General features: G+C 43.1%; 1 protein-coding gene across 1 annotated transcript in view; it reads left to right on the forward strand.

Moving 5' to 3' along the window:
- Nucleotides 1–20,398, forward strand: part of LOC116824393 (uncharacterized) — a 179,900-nt gene that overhangs the window by 3,399 nt on the left and 156,103 nt on the right. The window contains exons 2-8 of the mRNA XM_032779632.2: nt 2,917–2,967; nt 5,915–6,075; nt 9,525–9,595; nt 11,723–11,888; nt 12,799–12,936; nt 14,110–14,299; nt 16,047–16,174. Of these exons, the coding sequence (XP_032635523.1) occupies nt 2,917–2,967; nt 5,915–6,075; nt 9,525–9,595; nt 11,723–11,888; nt 12,799–12,936; nt 14,110–14,299; nt 16,047–16,174 (905 nt within the window). The remainder of the gene's footprint in view (nt 1–2,916; nt 2,968–5,914; nt 6,076–9,524; nt 9,596–11,722; nt 11,889–12,798; nt 12,937–14,109; nt 14,300–16,046; nt 16,175–20,398) is intronic.

Consider the following 20,398-nt stretch of genomic DNA (forward strand, 5'->3'; position numbering starts at 1 on the left):
AGCAGCATTCATTTGCCTTTGCAAGGTAGCAGAGACGGTTACCATCCCTGTTGCACCGTCTGCCATGCCATTGTAAATTGGCGATGAGATGACGATTATCAGTCGTTCTGTACTGTCTGCTGCTGTCATGGGTGCTCCTGGCTGGCCTCACTGACAAAAATGGGAATGAATCCCCGGGTCATTCCCTTCTTTATGTTTTGTGTAAAAATAGAATCAGTCCTGCCTAGAATATGGGGCAAGTGTACTAGAGAACCAGAGAGCACAGCCACTCCGGGTCAGAGCCCCAGAGATCCCGCAGAAATGATGAGCTGCATGCTATTCTAGGGGGTGCCCCTGCAACAACCGCACTCATTGCTTCCCTTCTCCCCCAACCTTCCTGGGCTACCGTGGCAGTGTCTCCCCATTTGTGTGATGAAGTACTAAAGAATGCAGGAATAAGAAACACTGACTTTTTAGTGAGATAAAATGAGGAGGAGGAAGCCTCCAGCTGCTATGATAGTCCAGTGCCTAGAATTCTTCTAGGTGCTGCCCAAGGTGGGCAAGAATGGCAGAATTAGGCCCTACCCTAAAGTCTTTCCTTTCCTGTGTTGGTAAGAAAAGTAATTACATTTTCATACCCACCTGAGCAAATCTACCAGGGGATTGTTATGTATTTACATTACAGTAGTGTCCAAAATGTGCTCGGTATGGTACAGACATGGAAGACATGGGCTGAAATCCTAGCCCCATTGAACACAATGGCTAAACTCCCGCTGAGGATTTCACCCATGAGGCCTGCCCTGAACAGCTTACATAATAGGTGATGGTAATAAACAGAGGATGAGGATGAGAGTAAGTTGACACATCTGTGTGTTCTGTTTAAAGGTAGCTACACTCAGAACATTAGTATAATTTTGCTGTAGAATAACTCAGTGGGTCTCAAAATTTCTCTCATTGTAGAACACTTCCCTTCTAAATCCCGTACTTCCCCCCTGGCAACTACAGAGCTTGGTTAGATGAAAGAATAATATGAAAGTTTTAAAGAGACTGTCAGTACCATTTCTGAGGTTGCTTTGGTAAATCTCTCTTATTCCTGCCTCTCATTTATGTTTGTGCTGTTTATTTCCTCTCCTGGGGTATAAGGAGTAATTTAATACTCCCAAATCTCTCCTCTTGAAGCTTTCAGTGCATTAACCACTCCAGGTCATTCTGTACTTGGTTTTGTTTATCTATGTGTGCGCTATACTGGTGGTACTAACTTTGGTGTTAGCAGAAAATTTGGTCACAGTCACCTTTACAGTAAAGAGTAGACATGAGGTGGTGCAGAGTTTTTTTTACTTTAGATGGTCAGAAAAGTCTCCTTTTAAAAATAATAATTATTATTAATAATCCTGGTCAGTTAGCACTATTTCTGGTGCTGTGCTGATTACTGCCAATAGAAAAGAATGACAAAGTACCGTTTTGCTTGAAAAGGATCTCTTTTCTATTCAGCAATCAGCTCCACCACGGGTGATAGGAGATATGTATCTTGGCCTACAATGTCTTGTTTGTCCTTTGCTTATTAGGCCTCGTCCAGTGCTATTTTCTGTTATATTTTTTTTTTTTGTCAGACCTTTGACAACTTAGCAGGAAAACAAGTTTTGGCCTCACCAGCCTTCCATGAGCCTTATACTGAGAAGGCTAAAGTATACTTGGTTTGTCAAGAAGATTAAAAAACAAAACCTGATTTGACAGTTCTGGGGAGGGATTTTTTTTATGGCTGACTGTGAAGTCATTTGTTCTAAAGGCTGCAGTATGTTTAATGCATGTCTTGAAAATATCAATGGTGATTGTGAATCTAGAAAATAAAAATATAAACCCCAAGACATTTCCAGGGTGTAGATAGAAGGCATTTATTTAGATATGGTTATAATGAGGCATGGCAGAACTTGTAAAGAGGAATCTTGCACTTTTCTTCCACCCATCTAACCGGAGTAATTAGTCTCTAATTCAAGCACTAAAAATTAAGATCGTCAACATATGCTGGAAAAGCTTTAGTGGAAGATGGGACTTTTCTCATCTTATGGGCGAGAAACAGGAAACATGTTAGTCGTCTCATTTATTTGTTTGTGTTTTCAAAAAGTGTTTATCCTCTTTGGAGCAGAAGAAGGAAGAAAGGAAAATCATGAGTGTTAATGTGCACACAGTTACCGATGGTTTAACATCAACAGAGGTGGACCAAAACCACCACTCTGAGGCTGAATCCCTCTGAATGAACTTCAGGCCCTCATTAGAACTTTGACTCCTATCTCTATAAGCAGCAGCACCTAAACCCTAGCTCTTAATACACAGATCTCCACTTTGCTGCTCAGACCTGTAATAATGCTGGTGGTACAAAGGAGACAAGACTCTATTGTAATGCATACAATGGTGATTCTTCACTTGGAGCTGTCAGCCAGACACAGACTGTCCCTCTGGTTCTTTGGCTCCCAGAATAATGAGGCAGAACCTGTGCTAGTGGGTCTCACTAGAGAGTCCTGGCCTGGACTAAACAGTCATGGAATGAACTTCTGACTCCATTATGTGGCCCATTTCACTCACACATTAAAGCTTCTGATCTAAGGATTGTAAGAATATTTTATATTCTGAAAGATGTTGGCTTCTACCCAATTTAGAAAAGAGATGATGTTCAAATGTTGGAGCTTTTATCCTTTGCCAGAAAAGAATAAAAAATCATTGTTGCAAAATGATTGTGTGATAACGAGTCCCTTGCTGTATATGGTGTTTTCCCCTAATAAAGTCTTTTCAGTAATTGCTATTCGAGGACTTTGCAATGTATGTTGCTGCTTTAATCTTAGTGTTATTGTAAATGAACAGTTATGGTATCAGTCACTGAAGCTGCAGATAGATTTTTTTTCTTAGTGCATTTCTACAATTAATTCTGATTTATTGTTGCAGGATCTCAGGAGAATTTAAACCCGGAAGCTGCCTGTATGACTGAGTGTGCTGGTAAGTAAGGCCAAGCTGGTATTCAGAGCAGGGTTATAGTTGCAACGCACGACTTTGCAGTTTGTAACATGCTGGACTTTTCAGTGGGCATTGCTTTATTGGAAGGATGATAGTAATAACTGAGCTGAGATTTATTGCTGTTGAGCTAATTTATATTCATGGAGGAAACTGCCTAGCATGGCTGAGTCTTATGTTGCACTGAGTTGCTCTAAGTTAACATTCCACAGACTTAGATCACACACAAGTGAAAACTAGCCTACAGTGCTACAAAATATTCAACACAAAATCCTGCCCTGTCCTGAGTCTCCTTTTCCACATCCTACCTGCACAGTAGCAAGCTAGGAGAAAGACCTAGCACTCCATCCACAGAGCCTGGCTATTGCTCCTGAGGGTGCTCCACAGACTCAATGTTTGGTCAGCTAGCTTGTGTGCATGCATCAGTAACCAAAGCTTCCTGCTCATCTTGACAGCAGGTGCTTGAGTGCACACTGCTCCTTTACAGAACAACAATAGGAGACTCAGAGAGCGCTCTGATCCCAGGTCCCCTTATATGCTGTCCTGCACAGCTAGTGTGGCTCAGAGTCTTTTTGCTCAGCCGTCATTCTAATCCAACCTCATAATTCCTAACAAAAACCTGGTGTTTTTAGAGGGCTTTCAATTCCACACTGATCCTACAGGTGAAGCTAATGAAGAGCAAGCATGGCAAATGTTGTGGCCATCTTTCCCAGGCAGCACCCTCTTAACCTGATGCGAAAGAGGACATTTTAAACAAACTCTCCTGCTTCTGCTTTGCAGTAGTTCCACTGCTAAGATAATGCTACAAATTTGTGATCTTTTAGGGATTTCACCACTGTTGTCATGAATGTCACCGTGCGTGCCCTGGCCCCCTGAACTCATGCTAGTGGAAGGATTATAACTCTGATCCTCCAGCTCGTAAAGCACAGCTTACTATCATCTGAACTAAAGGAGATTCTTCTTTGACAATAGCTGTATAGAGTCTATGACACACACTAGCATTTCTGACTTTTTTTAGTAGAGGGCAGCACAGCACACATGCACTAGCCAGTTCATTACAGTCAACTGGCTATTTTAGATGGCACATCTTGTAGGGGATTGTAGTGAAAGCAGCAATATTACTCTGATGCGTGTGTTCAGTGGCAGAAAGTCAAGTCATGCAATCAGATCACAGTTTACATCAAAACCCCTTTATCATTTAAATTGAATCATTCATCATGTAACTGTAAAAGACTTTAGATGAAGACATTTTGAAAGCAGTGTTCCATGTTTCCAGGATAGAGCAAACATATTAATCCTTGCATAGCCACTAAAAAGGCCCATAAGTGCTTTATGGGGTGCTGGGAGGGCTTCTGCAGTCCTCTTTCTGAAGGGGTTTCCCTCAAATACAGGATTTACATTTTGGTTCAATGGCTCTCAGCACCCCCACTATACAAATTGTTCCAGCACTCCTGCCCTGTTACCTTCTTTTGCTGTTTGCTTTTTTCATTGTTTGCCTGCTATTCTCACTTTGTGAAAGGAAAGGTAGCATTCTATATAATAAATAACTCATGTATCAGTAGTAAATCTATTAAAATACAGCTCTGTTGAAATCGAAATGCTCTGTGAACTCCTGCGGATTTTGTCAAAATCTAGGGTGGTATTTCAAACTGGCAGTTCTGACATAGGGCTTGTCTACACTTACTGTGCTGCAACTGTGCTGCTGTCACACTAGTGATGACACTACGTATGCCAATGGGAGAGCTTCTCCTGTCAGCGTGGATACTCCATCTCCCCAAGCCCTGGTCTACACTACAGATTTATGTCAGTGTAATTATGTCGCTCAGGCAGTGGAAGCTCTCCTGTCAGCGTAGGTAGCATCTTCACTAAGCACTACAGTGGAGCAGCTACACTGCTGCAGGGCTATAAGTGTAGACAACCCCCGAGAGGTGGTAGTTGTGCCAACAGGAGAAGCTCTCCTGCTGACATATCTCATACACAGGAGATTGGTCAGTATAATTGTGTCACTTTGGTGTGGATTTTCCACATCCCTGAGTGATGTAGTTATACTAACATGAGTTTGTAGTGTAGACTGGGGCAAAGAAATCATTCCACAGTTCATCTGATAACAGATGTGCGGTTATCTTAAAAGTGTAGGACTGCGAGGTCTTGTCTATACTTCCACCTAAATTGGTACTGATTTGATTGATGCAGCAGTGTCGATTTAGCAGGTCTGGTGAAGACAAGCTAAGTTGATGGCAGAGAGTTTTCCAGTTCACAACGTATGTATGCCACCTCCCCGAGAGGTGGAAGGTAAGTTGGTGGGAGAGCATCTTATGCGTTAGTGTAGACCAGCCCCAAGGGACCTCAACTGGTCATCTAGTCCAGTCCCCTGCACTCAAACCAGGACTAAGTCATAATTAGACCATTCCTGGCAGGTGTTTGCCTAACTTGCTTTTAAAAATCTCCAATGATGGAGAGTCCACAGCCTCTCTAGGTCATTTGTTCCAGTGCTTAACCACTCTGACAGTTGGGAAGTTTTTACAAGTATGAAATGTACTTGGATAATTGTAAAGTCTTGGTTGTCTCATGTTGCTGTCATGAAAATATCCTGCTTGGAGGGTGGGAAGACTGCTGCACCATGGCGCTCCTGCCTTACCGCCCCTCCCTGCTTGTGGTATGATTTGACTCTTAACATTGAAGGCCCTGTAGTGGTATGGGCCACAGGGTGGCTGGGTCCTGTATGAGTGTGCCAGGGGGAAGGAGGGCACTCCTCTTCCCTGTACTGTCCACGCAGGAGCTCCTGGGGGGTGCATACCGCTGAAAATCTGGCCTCTTGCTTAGGTGCCTAAATGGCCTAAATCTACCAATGTTCTCTTGATTTGCTGATAAAACGTAGAAGTGCACACACAGGTTTTTGTTTTGTTTGTTTGTTTTGTTTGTTTTTTCCTAGAACACAGTGGGCTGAATTTCCCCAAAGGATTCAGATATAGCTACAGGTATTCAACAGCCACCAATACGTTCCTGCAGGGAAGCATCTACAAAAGGAGTGGTATGTCTCTGGAGAGCACAGTGATCATTGAAGCCCTTGGAAAGTGCCAGATGGTCTTAAAAGTGAGTATTGTCATGAGTTCAACAAGTGCCTCAGTGACTGACTGCAATTAATTGACACAGGAGAGTGCCCCTCCCTAGGGTGGCTGCTCCATAAATATTTGGTTTACCTGCAAGTAAACAAATCCCTAGGACTAAACTCCAGATTAAATGGTAAAGAACTTTAAAGGCTGAATTACATAAATCACTCCCTTCCCTGAGTAAAACTGCTGCTTTACTGTTGTGCCATGAGAACTGGAGAAGGAGATGTAGCTGAAGCCCTTTAACAATCACCTTAGTTTCTTTTATCACTTTCAGATCTGTATCAGCAATTTAAAAATAGCCATGGTTGTTTCTTGGAGAGAGAACTTCTGAAAGGTCTGGGATCTGTTGGGAATAAGGCATGTCTATCGCAGTATAAAATTCACTGGGCCACATAATGCTGCCATTGAACTCAGTTGGTAAATTGCCACTGATTAAAATGGAGCGTCAGCCCAAAGACTCAGATGAGACGCTTTATCCAGGCCAAATTCAGGTTGGGCATTATGCATAGATGCCCAGCAGGGGGAGCAAGGAGAAATTAATTGCCTGTACCAATTCTGGCTTCCTTTCAAATTCATAGAGAGGTTAATTCATAGATTCTGGGCACAAAGACCCCCAGAGGCTCTACGGTGAGCCTTTAGGTCAGGGGAAGGCCCACGCTTTGATTTGTATATGACGTCTGTTTTATTCATGACCTCTATCACATGCCTTTGCTCATATTATATTTACTCACTTAATGTTCATAATCATATTTACTCAATATTTTTGTTTTACACAGTCCCAATGTTGTCTGAGCACCTAGGTCCTTGCGGGGGTAATTTGGGGGAAGAGTCTGTATTCAGAGATGTGTGTGACTGGAATAAAGTAAACTGCTTTTATGGCATATCTGTGCTTTCACTGACCCAGACACTGAAAGAAGGCACCAGAATGTGCTTCAAGTGGAGACCACAACTTTATTAACTAACAACAGACATGGGGATTGAGCAGCTCCCTACAAAATTGCTAGTAAGAACTGGGCCAAGGCCGTATCCAAGCAGACCTCAAGAGAAGAAGGGGAAGCTACTCCTACCTCATCCATGCCAATTGAATAAAGGGGAGTGGCTGGAGCTGCCATGATCCCCTGCCTACCTCACTTGATGGATGAGGGGTCTTTGAGCTGCATGAGATGCTCAAGCCTACACCACCACCCTGCAACACCAAGAACGAAGCCTAGTGCCTTCCAGGGCTCTGTCTTGATTCAGGCTTTCCTACTCAGATTTGAACCTTAGCGTTCATAAACTGAGAAGCTAGCATGAACCCTCTAAGCTTAATTACCAGCTTAGATCTGATATCGCTGCCACCAGACAGGAATCCGTGCCTGTCTCACTCTGGTCTCCCCAAAACCTTCCCTGGGGAACCCCCAAGACTCGATTGCCCCGAGTCTCACAACAAAGGGAAATAACCCACTTCCCTTCGTGCTCTTTACTTCCTCCCAGATTTTCCCCCCTGGTACTAGGAGATTTCCCTGCTTCAATCCCTTGAAACACAAACCAAGAGGACAATTTACCTTCCCCCTCCTTCTTTTCCCCCCTCCCGTCTTCCCTGAGAGAGACAGTAATCCTGCACAGAGATTCCTATCCCCTTGCCATAACTAAGAAAAGAAAGTCAACTTTTAAAAAAGAAAGCTTTATATAAAAAAGAAAGAAAAAGACAAAAAATAATCTCTGTATCAAAGTGACAATGCAGGGTCATTGCTTAAAGAAAAATATGAATAAACAGCTGTATTCAAAAAGAGATACATTAAACATTCCAGCAACTACACAATGTAAATACAAAAAAAACAATAACAGCCTATTGTTTTTTTTCTACCTTTGTACTCACAACTTTGAAACTGAAGATTAGAAGCTTGAAGATAGAAAGACCCTCTCATAGCTGAGAGCCAGACAAAAGACACAACCCAAACATTCCGTCCCTGAGCTTTGAAAAATCCGGTTTCCTGATTGGTCCTCTGGTCAGGTGTTTGGTTCCCTTTGTTAACCCTTTACGGGTGAAAGAAACATTAACCCTTAGCTATCTATTTATGACAGGCCCGCTTATAACTGGCATTTCCTGACAAAACTGTCTGCATTGGCCTCTGTTTTAGAATCTGCAACAAAAATTAAAACCAAAATAAACAGCGACCCTGGTTCAGCCTCTTGGGGCACTGAGAGGCTGCTAGATAAACAGGTCACCACGTGGGCTGCCAGCTTTGCCCTGTGGGACAATTCCTTCCTGACTCCAAACAGTAAACAGCCAAATCCCCAGATACCTAGAAAGTCCAGCAACCAACCCAAGCATACCTCTTCTCCCTCCCGTCCCCCTCCACTGCCCCGGAGCCAATGACGGTAGGTTTAAGGCTGGGTGCTTGCATAATACCCAGCAGGCCAGAAGCCAGTAGTGTCTCCCCGCAAGCCCTGAACCAGTCAGATAAGTGGGAAGGGATGTGGCCACCACACTCACACTAACTTGGGCCACAGGGTGCTTGAGAGAGGAGAGCCTGGATCCTTCTTCTTCTGACCAAGGACTCTAGAGGTATCTGTCCCCAGGCCTGATCTGGTCAATGCCCCACCTAACTGGGAAGGTGCCCAGAATATGAGTGCTCAGGATTGGACCTATACTTGTTTTTGGTGGTAACTGGTTGACTTACTGATACTTTTATCTGCTGTGTACTGTGTTCCAAAGGATATACTACCATTTTCTCACTGGCTTACCTCCAGCATCGGCTTGTAACTTCTGTACAAGACACACAAATTCCCCCAAGCATGGGAAATACAGCCTAGCACATTTTGCTATAAAAGTAAAAACAATTGGGGGCTAGGGTGGAGAGCATAATAATGTCCCAAAGAAGGCTCAGACAATAGATAGTGTTTAACCTGCTGGGTGTTACTGTTTCCCTATTGTACGTGACCCACACAAGATACGAGCCTGCTAGATCCCCAGCTGCAAAGCTTTAGCTGAAGCTGCAGCTTGTGCTGTTAGCTCTGGAGGTCCCGGGTTCAGTTCATGGTTTGTTGGCCAAGTATTTTGTTCAAAGCACTGTGTGTAGCCAAGCTCTAGCTTTTCACTTTCTATCTGAAATCAAAATGTATCTTGCATACATTAGTCCCACCCAGGCTGGGAGGCTTATCCCGGATGCAAGTTAGACATGCCCTGTAAAGCCTGATCCTGCAACCCTTGTTCATGGGGGGTAAATATCAAGCAAGCAATTTTGGGAATTAATCTAACTTGTGAGTTGTTCACCTGGGTTCAGCGAATCTGCTTGTGTGTGAGTAGCGTTGACTTACACGAGTAAGGGCTGGAGAATTGGGCCATTGCTTTGTATTCTATTTTGTATTTCCTTGTCCTTGTGCGAATTGAAGCCCACGAGTTCCTGCTGACAGTGGTGCTTGCTGCACTGGCATTTTCCTTCCTAGTTGCAAGATGTACGGATAAAGACAACCCTGGCATCCAGAGAGGAGTCTCTGAAGGAAATGGACAGTTTAAGGTAACATGGCTTCTTATCTGGCTCAGTTCCTCTCTTTAGAAACTTTCTGTAGCAGCATCATATTACCATTCTCTTACTTTTCAGCTGTCTGTTGAGCAAGCATTGATCAGGATTACAGCATTGTTAACAATAGCTAAGGGCTACATGGTTAAAAAAGATCTCTTTGGGATTTTTGTGTACATTCAGTGGATGATTACCACAATTGGCTGTGCAGTGCATCAGACACCTAGCCGGCTACTTGCATGTAGAGATGCCTGATCCTGATCACAGTTTTCATAGTTTCATGCACACATAGGCCCTGGGTTGCTGAGGTTTTGAAAACCCGACTCTTAAGGTATAATCTTGGAGTATTTATACTTTGCATGATGAAAATATGTTTTGTAGCCTTTAAAGGATATTTTTCAAATGTCAGTTTCTTCCTTGTATATTTCTTAGTAGCTCATTCATAGCATGCTGTTACTGGGCAGCCCTCTGGCTAACTAATGTATAGATACTTGTGGGGATGACTATACAATAAGACCCTTACAAGCTTTGGAGGGGTGGTATTTTCCCAGAGAGCTGATGTTCCTTGTATCATCAAGAAAAGCTGTTTTGTTGTCTGGTAGGCTGAGCTGGCTAATCTCCCTGTATTGTCCCTGGGCTTGGATTCCCAGCCTTTAAATAACACAGAGATCTGCACCAGGCCCTCAAAAATATAATTAGTTCAATGCAGAGGGTCAGAAAGAGCACGTTTTGAGTAAATGCATTCATTATGAAAAGCTTTTGTTCCACACTATGAGCATTGATATCGGAATTCAGATAGTTTCAGGCACAGATGCACCTTCTTCTGGAATGCTGGCTGGGGGCATTTCTGTAGAGATAAGAGTTGTTGTGTCTATTGTTCTCTGCAGAGAAGCCAAAAATGCAGTGGCAGAAATGGTGAAAAAAGGATTCACTGAAGCTTGGCTACTAAAAATAATTATTCAGAACAGTGACACCTTATTTGCATTCTCTTCAGCCTAGTGTATATACTGTGGTTTAGCCAGCCCTCCATACATGCATGCAACTCCCACTAAATCTAATGGGACTCACAGAGGAATATCCATGGGAAATACTCTGGCTCTAGACACAGCCACGTCTGCCTTGGAGAGAACTTGATCCACAAATGACATTTTTCTCTGAGGTGACTTTTTGCTCTCAGTGGTGGGGAGAATGGTTCATTTGGTAGGGAAGGAGCAAATGAAATGTGTCTCTTCCACTGATTTGCTCACAGTAGGAGCAATCCTTGTGATAGGAGTACAGTAGAACCTTCTTCACAGGGATACTAGAGACAGTGGTGTTGGAAGAATTTTTGTAATGGGGGGTGCTGAAAGCCATTGAACAAAACTATAAACTCTGTATATAATGGAATCAAGTCAGGGGGTGCTGCTGCACCTCACCAGCACCCTTAGTTCTAGCACCTCTGCCCATGGATGGCCTTTCCTTCCCTGTTCAGAGGAATTCCTGATGAACAGAAGTCAACATTTTAATGCTGACACTGCCTACAACCCCTCATGGCCATGGAATTGTGCAGAAGCACTATCTACCCTGAGAAAGAGGCTGAACTTGCTGCCTATATGACCTTGTTGTGGTGGCCAGGCATGTGTATGCATCATGGAAAGAACCATTAACAACAAGTCTGTTGGGAAGCGATTCCTCCCCTTTCTGCATGTACCACAGCTATTGAAGGGCAGCAAGGTATCAGAGAGACAGTTTGTAACTGAGATACACATGCACCATGCATGGCCCAAGATTCACTGGATTGCCACAAGTCTTCACCATTAAATGGTATTACTGTCTTCCATTCAGCAAGAGCCAGTGCCATTAAATATACTTAGCCTTAAATGGGTTCCTTGGGAGTTGTTCTGATTATGTCCCAATTAAGTGGACTGTGCTGTGTTTCAAAGCAATTCACTTGATAGTTTGTTTTTTAGAAGTCTTGTAGGGTAACAGATGACTTTGTGAAATAGGAGGGGCCGTTATAAAGTGTGGGAGTATGTGACAGAGTGAGCCAGTCCCATTGGAGGGACGCTACCAAGTCAAAATGTCTGCATCCATCAAAGCTCTCAAATTCCCATTGCAGCCAGTGTCTGAACCTCTTTGTTGCAGGGAAGTACTAGAGCAGCATCCACTTCATTTTTCTTTCCATGATGGGAAAATTCTGAAGATCTGCCCCTGGCAGGGTGAACAGGCCTGGGTGCTGAACATCAAACGGGGCATTCTCAGCGTTCTTCAGACATCACCTGCAGCTGCTGGCGGTGGAACTGTTGAAGAGGTGTGCGCTGCTGTACTCCAGGCTAGCTTTCAGCTATCTCCTTTTTAAATGACCAAAAGTTGTTGCCGCTTCATGGCCAGTCCGTAGCCTCTGATGGTCTCACTATGTTTCCAAGTGGACACATCATAAAATTGGCTCTTTTTGGCGTTCTTGTTGGAAGTCTAAGCAGAGCTGGTTCAACTACCACTCTGCTACCCTGGCTCCATTTTGCTCCAGAGCAGAGCAGGGTGAAGTGGTGGAAGGAGACTTGTGCTGTACCTATTCTGTGGGCAAAGTCCAGATGTTCCTAACCAAGGGCCTGATTCTGCACCCATTGAAATCAACAGGAGCTTTGTCATTGACTTCAAGGGGTTGGAAATCAGACTTCAAGGCTCTTAGCTGAGCATCATTTGAAAACTGTGTTTGAAAACATAAGGTCAAATTCTGCTGTGTTGCACTAAGGTAAATCTGGAGTAACTCACTGAAGTCAGTGGGTTTGTATGAGTGCAATACAGCCATATGAAGTCTCAATGGTACTTAAGCATGTGCCTAATATTAAATATGTGGTTAAGTGATGTCCTGATTGGGAATGTTTTTCTGAATTAGGGCTTAAGGTACAAAACAGGTGGAGCAACACGTAATATGTGTTTAAGCAATTATGTAATTAAAAATCTTTCAGACTGAAGTTAAACCATCCAATCTGACTTTTAAAATGCAAGATCACCTCACCAGGCCATTTTAAATGCATGTGCCTGCCCATGGTATCTGTGGCAAAGCTAATGCATTGCAAGGGACAATTCAGTTCTTCGAGCCTTTGCTACTCCAGGAAGCAATTATAGTTAACAGCTGTAATGATTGATATAGTCTGTCTGTACTGTGTGTGAGTATATGTAGATAGGTAGCTTTATTCGTTTTGTATGTTTGTTACTAGATGGATATTCTGGGAAAATGCCCAACCAAATATCAGCAGAAAGGCTCTCTTGTTTTGAAGACAAAAGACTTAAACCTCTGTTCTCACCGGTATTCAGGTTTTAGTTCCCTGCAGTCCATGGATCTGCCTGATATGCTGGTAAGTAGTGGGGGCGATTGGTTGTGGTCCTAACAGGAGTCCTTGCTATTTTCCTGAAGTGATTAGAAAGTGCCAGGCCTGCTAAGTATTTATAACATCTTTAATGGCACAATCACAATCGAATGTATTATCAGGCTTTCCTCATCATTTAATGCACAGGTTGGACAGCACATAGTCAACCTTTGGATATATCTGTCTGAGGTTTTCCTGAAAGTCCATCTCCCTAGCTTTTAAGTAGCAAATGAGGGCACTGATCAGTATTTATTTTTTATCCTCATTGTTCAGTGAGCAGATCTCAGCCTCATTCATAACACACCATTCCCCCTATGCAGTGAGCGTAATAAGGGTCTTCTGGACTCTGGATTCAGTCACTACATTATACACCTGGCTTTTTGACTATGTGCTATAGCTATGCAACTGAGAGAGGTCCTTTGGAACGGCAATGCTTAAATAACCCGAGTAGCAGACTGTTTAGAACTGATTCTGAGCTCTTCTGGCAATGTATAAATATATTTTATTGATCTTCTTGCACTGAATCATTAATCACATAACTGATTAGCAGACAGCAATGTATGGAGGGACTGGATTGGTTAAAACTCATCAGTTGGATAATCCTCCACCGCTCCAAATATATGATGCTTAAAGAGGTGATTTAAAACTAAAATTGGAGGGGAAAAATAGAAAGCTGTGGATGAAAAAAGGAGTATGTGAGCTAAGTGTCATGTTTTTGGAAAAATCACTAAAAGTTGTTTTAAAAACTTAAGGCTTTCCCAAGCACAATCAGTGTTCATGTCTGCTTTTTACAAACACTAGCAACAGAAATAAGTCAACCACACATACTGTACCGCCAGCTGTCAGCTACTGGACATGAATAGCTTTTTGTTGCACTCAAACCTTTGCTGGCAAAGTAGACCTGGTAAAAGTGATGCCTTATGGAATAAAATGAAACGAGTCCAGTTCATAATTAAAGTTGGTGTGAATTCCATTTCAGAAAAGGGAAGTGCAGCTCGGAAATTGGGACCTTATTAATGTATCCCTCTCTAGGAATCACAACAGGTCTAGACAGGAATGTCGCAGAGCTTGGGTTCTCTGTGAAGTCTGTGTTTCCCAGAAGAGATCCTGTGAATGGTCACAGGTTGCAAAGAGTTTCTCTGAAATGTTTGTTTCTCTCAGTCGCAGCAGCAGATCCTGTCCTCCAAACTGGAATGCGCTCAGAGCTTTAAGGATGGAATCCTGGCAGAGGCCAAATGCACTGAATCCAGTGTTGTCACACCTTTCTCTAGGAAGGGCAGCGGGGCGAAGACACAGACCCAGTCCTCACTGAAACTACTTCAAGTGGCAGCAGAGATGTTGCACAAAACAGGTTACTTGATATTTCCAGTAACAGCAAATTAAAGTGATTTCCTGGGGAGAGGTGGAGGAAAAAGTATGTGGGCTGCCTCTTGTCTTCACTCTGCCTGTAGGAACTCCCTTTTTTACCAGATCTTTCCTGTCACATGCTAAAAGGCTTGGAGCTGGAGACTGTAACTGTGGATCTTGGGCTGTTGCCCATTGCCTGCTCTGGGAGACGGGGCCCTGAGGTTCTATAGGCCTGGAAGAAAGTCTCCAAAAATGGTGAGGTTGGTATCCACAAGCGAGAGCTAGCAGATCTGACTTCCTTCATGGCCGACTCCTGTTCCATGTCTTTCCTAACCCTGGACCTGCAGCCATAGGTGCCGACTTCCCCTCTGCCCTGTGGGTGCGTGACACCCCCTGGCTTGCTCTACCCCGCACCACTCCAGTTCCACCCCCTCACCCCAAGTCCCTGCCCTGCCTCTTTACCGCCTCCTCCCCTGAGTGTGCTGTATCCCCACTCCTTCCCTTCCTTCCCGGAAAGTCCTAAGTGCTGCCAAACAGCTCTTAGGCAGTATGTGAGACGTGCTGGGAGGGGGAGTAGCACTCGGGGGAAGAGGAGGTGATGATGGGGTAGGGAAAGGGGGAGCTTGCCTGTTGGTGGGTGTGGAGCACCTGCTAATTTTTCCCTGTGAGTGCTCCAGCCCCGCAGCATCCACGGAGTCGACGCCTATGCCTGCAGCACTGATTCAGGCCCTCCCCAATGCACATACTCCCCCTGCAGTGGCAGAGTGTGATGCTTAGCTCTCCCCAGTGTATGGTACCTAAAATATCAGAAATTCCAATGGACTTCAAAGGAATATGCCAAGTAGACCCTCTGTTTCCATCCATTTCCTCATTTTCCTGCGCTTGTCTCCATGGGCAGAACAAATCTGGTGAAGTCAATGGAAAGTATGCGTGAGTAATGTTTAAGGAGTGGAGAACTAAATGGTGAAAACTTTTATTTTACTGGCTCATATTTCCCTGTAAATTATTCTCTTTTTTAGAAAAAATCCTAATTTCTCAGAATATTCATATACGTATGCTGACGTAAGAAGACAAGGCCCTTATATGTCTCTTTGGCACCCAACATTCCAGTTGAGTTGACTGGGAGTTCAGAAATGTAGGATCAGGCCAGTAACAAGACATATGTAGATGGGGGGTGGTGAAAACAGGCAGGCAAGGTGTGGGAAGGACAGTATCTGATTGGTTTTTGTTTCTTGTGTGTCTTGTTTGTTCCATGTTTTTCTATGACTTTTTTCCTTGCAGGTTACATGCTCCTTTAGGCAGTGTACTTAAACACATGCTTAAAATTAAGCATGTGAGTATATCCATTGACTTCAAGTTAGCATATATTTTAGAATGTTGCTGAACTGAAGCTATAGGTGTTGTCCTCACTGCCATAAAAAGGTGTATTTTTACTGTGGTTTAACTACTTGTTAGCTGTCCTCTGTAAAATCCTCGTGGAGACAAAACATGGTAGTTTTTAATGTGAGGTAGGTGGGCACGATCAGTGCTAAATCCCTGTCTGTGGTTGACCTTATTTATTTAACTTGCAAAGCTACAGTGCCATGTCTACACTAGATTTTACATAAATATTAATTATCCCACAGTAAAAACACACCTTTTTTTGGCAGTGAAGACATAGCCTCAGAGCATAAGATTCCCCAGGAGTCAGTCTTAGCCACAGAAAATAGCTGACTGCTGCATAGTTGGTTTTTTTCCCCATGTGTTTCCAGTGGACTCCAATGATCTCTATGTGAGTAATATGCTGTATGAAAGGGAAGAAAATGAGAGACCATCCGCAGGAGAGGAGGTGGCTGAACTGGTGCGGAAGCTCTGCTCAGCACACAGCATGAGTTTTGAGGTAAGCCCTTTTTTATACAACATCCACCTCATGCTCTTTTTAGTGGCATAACCAACCATTTGGTGCCATGATGTGTTTCACAAACGTAGTCCGTGACTCCCAGCAAGGCAAGTTAATATCCTAATTTCGTTGTCCCTTTTAATCATTCCATAGGAACAAAGCCTCGGTAGGAAGAGTGTGAATTTATCTGGGATTCCAGAGGCACAGGGTGATCTTATTTATTAAGATTAGGATTGTGGTAAGCATGCAGAGGTCCCAGGCAGAATCAGGGCTCCATTGTGCTAGTACTATGCAAATAGAGGAAAACACGATCACTGCCCTGGAAAACTTACAATCTAAATTGAAACGACATATAGCAAAAAAGCATAACCAACAATGGGAAGGAAGGAGGATATGGGTAACAGCAATAAGATTATATGGATTTGTAGGTCAGTTACTGCACACATGGTCCAAATCATTTGAAAGAAAATCAGCTACTCCTGACTGCTGCTCAAATCTGCTGACCTCTTGCCGGATTCTGTTTCTACCCTGCCATAGGTTTCCTTTGTAGCTTTGGGCAAGTTACTCAAGCTTTCTGTGTCTCAATTATCCATCTGTAAAATAAAGCTCATAATATTTCCCTCCCTTAGTTCCCTGGAGAAGTAATTGTAGCTAGTGTGTGTGGGGCTCGAATACTATGGTGGTGAGTGCCGTTGTAAAGCTTGCACGTATATAGGATTAAATAGTGGTTGTTCCTTGCAGTGTAGTTGTCCTTTTCATGGGAGTGTGTGCAGTGTCCAGGGTCATGCTAAATGCTTTAAAAATTGTTAAAGAATTATTCTTGAGATGTAACAGGAAAGACTCAAATATCTACTCATAATTGTAGCTCTAATGTAACTATATTACAATTGCTGTGTGAGATCATGCTAAATCACTTTAAAGCAATAGTGTAGAGGTGACCACAATTGTGTTGCAAAATATCTGGTTTCCTATATCACACAGCTGGAAAATGATTATATATTTATTTAATATGCTGAATAGATTTGGGCCAAATTAATCCCTGGCATAACTTTTTTGCATTCATTTGAGCTACATCAGAGTTGAGGTTTGGCTCAATTTGTCCCTATTAGAACTCTTTGGGGAGGCAGAGAGAAGAGAGAATGATGTACTGTAACTACCTTTCAAATCGGTTCAGTGTTTAGGACGTAAAAATATATTCATTTATTTATTCTTAATTCTTTCCAAAATAAATATCTATTTAACTAACCTTTTTAAAAGGCTGGAAAAATGTATGAGGTGCCACTTTATATGTAATAATTTGAAATGTCTCAGAGTTTCATTACTCTGTATTAATTTTAATAAAATAGAAGAGTGAAGCTTTCACGTGGTATATAGCAGAGGACTCAAAATGGAATGTTTGAGTTAGCAGTTAACATTGTCATAAAGCACAGGCTGATAGGTTTGAGTACTGCTGGCATGACCTCGTGTTGAGATTCTCTTCCAGCCTCCAGAATTAAGATGAAAGATCCCTGTAAATGGATTTGTTAAATGTAAAGAGTGTCTTGGGACACCATTTGCTGTCATACATATTTGTTTTTTGGGGGGCAGGGAGATGATGGCTTCACTCTCTTGCTTGGTTCGTTATTCAGTTTAATTGTGTAACATAGGGACTAGGGTGATAAAGTGGTATTGTGAAGGGCTTGATCCTTGAGGTCAATGAAAGTTTAGCCTAAGGTCTGTGTGATTTGTTGTTGCAGTAATCCTGAGGGGCCCCAGTCAGGGATATAGGGGCTTGTCCGTAGGCACTGTCCATGCTTGCAGTCCAAGAGGGGTTAATAATCTGACCCATTACTTACATTTCAATTACCATAAAGATTATGGATCACATTCTGCTCTCAGCTATGCTGGTGTAAAAGAGCCACTCCAAATTTACATCAGCACAGGATGAGTAGAGAATTTGGCCACTTCTACGGGGCGATGACTGTGGATTCGGTGGTGCTCCTCAAGATGGCCTTAATCCCCTCAAGCCAGTCTAGCATACTTCAAGCAAAACCATTGCTGCAGATGGCTCTGTGTGTTTGTGGTAAGTTCTAGTAATGACCTACAAAGCCTCTTCTTTCTGGGGAGCATTTACTTGTCAGCTGCCTGCGCACCTTGAGAAATAGGAACTTTCCAGTAGGAATCCCTCCCCCTCATCTGAGGCATTATGGGTGAAATGTTTTGAGAGCTCCATAGGCTGCAGCAGTGTGAGTTTTTGGTGCATCACTGAGCTTCCACTTTACACTGGAGGGGCCTCCATGATAAGTGAGAGGCCTGTCTGTTAGCTATGTTCATTCTCTCCTTGACTTTTCTGTTAGACTGGGAACACGAGTGTCAGTTCATACTGGTTATGTTCTTTGTAATGTAGATACCTGTCCAGTGGGAAATACAGAGACCATCATGATGCCTTTCATGTAGGATACTGAGCAGTCAACGGATGATGTCAGATCACTACTGACCTGAGGTGAATTTATAGCAGTGACCTGAAAGAGGGAGGCTCCATATCCCATTATCCTTCAGATAAAATGTTTCTTGCCAATAATAAAGTAGAATAAAATGAAAAAAAAAATAGATATAAAAACCGAAGACTGTGCTTGTCACTTAAATGTTACTTATGTTAAACATATAGCAAAAGAAGTGGCATGGTCAAGTGGGTAGGGTTGATCTGTGTTCTCTGTCTGGTATGGCCACCAACCTGCTATGTGACCTTGGACAAGTCACTTCTGCCTCAGTTTCCCCCCCCATATTTTTAGATTAATTCTTTGGTGCAGGGATAGTCTCTTAATTAATATGTGTATATACAGCACCTAGCACAATGGGACCTTGGTCTCCACTGGGGCCTCCAGGTGCTACTGGAATACAAACAACAACAGTTGGGATGAAATTTAACCCAGAGAAGCAAATCCTTCTGGCTCACTTAAGCCCCAAAGGGACTTTGGGAGGTGAGGCACAGGATTGGGGGAGCGTATGGAGGGTGTGCATACTGCCCTGAAGTTGTGGAACCCAGCTCTGCAGGGGATTGATGCCTGTTGTTTTAATATAAATATACAAACTCTCATCTCCAGTGAGGGAGTGTGGACGTCTCAGGCAATAATTGGTTCTGGGCAGCGGTTAATGAGCTCAAAGGGTGAGTATAGGTATTTGTGCAGAGTAGCATGAGATTTGGGGTTAAGGGATAGGGTTGGGGAGAGAAGTCACAGTCACAACTGGAAAAGGGGGACTCCAAGTCAACCATCCTAAGTTACACCCTCAGTAATTGCTCCTAGTCTATTAGATGTCTATGATTGTTTGACCCTTGTATCACAGGCCAGCAAAGGCCAATGAGTAAGGGTAAGGCTGGAGAGAAGGAAGGAGGACTGCCTGGATCTTTGTTTGGCATGATAGAAAGTTCCCTGTCTGAGTATTAGGTAGTTCCGCAGCCCCTTTAGCTGAACAGCCGGAAGCTAAGTGTGACTAGCGGAGCTATAAAAGTAATCTCTCCCAGTAAATGAGTGATTAATTTTATATGTGCTGGACCTTGTAAAGAGAATGTGTGATGGCATTTAAGAACAGATTATGAGCTTCTGTGCTGTTTGGAAAATGTCATAATACTGCCACTTTGGACTCAAAAAGCTATTTCAAATAAGATGTGGAGCCTTTTCAAAATGCAGAATCCAGGAGAAAGTGTCCCCAAGGGAATGATAGTTAATTTCCCCAGTAGCCTTTGAGTGTCATGTATGTCTCCTAAAAGCCACACTGATTTCTTGTATGGGAGACTTGTTTTGTAAATTGCTAAGAGTAGCACAAGTAGCTGTTGTCTGTTCAAATGCCCAAAAGAGAGTTAAATTATTCATAATATGCATGTCCCAACACTGGAAACAATTGGTTGTCAGCTGTTTTCAGTGTTCCATGAGACTCCTTCTGTGTGACAAGAAATTTGAAATGGGACTTGTATTATTCCCTCATCCCCCTTTTTCTGTTTTTCATTCACCTCATTCCAACCAATAAAATGTCCTATGGACCAGGAAGGGAGTTATGGGAATGGTCATGGCGTTGTCTGGGAGACTGCTTCCTTGGCATCCATGTGTCGCTTATTTGTCTCCCTATTGTCTGGCTCTGAATGAGGCAAGATTATGCATTTTGTTCAGGAAACAAAAACAAGAATAAATAGAGGAAAATCCCCCAAAACAGTGAACAGTGCGAAGGAGGAGGGGGAAATTGTGTCAT

The sequence above is a fragment of the Chelonoidis abingdonii genome, chromosome 9 (assembly GCF_003597395.2).
Source record: "Chelonoidis abingdonii isolate Lonesome George chromosome 9, CheloAbing_2.0, whole genome shotgun sequence".
Classification (NCBI taxonomy): domain Eukaryota; kingdom Metazoa; phylum Chordata; order Testudines; family Testudinidae; genus Chelonoidis; species Chelonoidis abingdonii.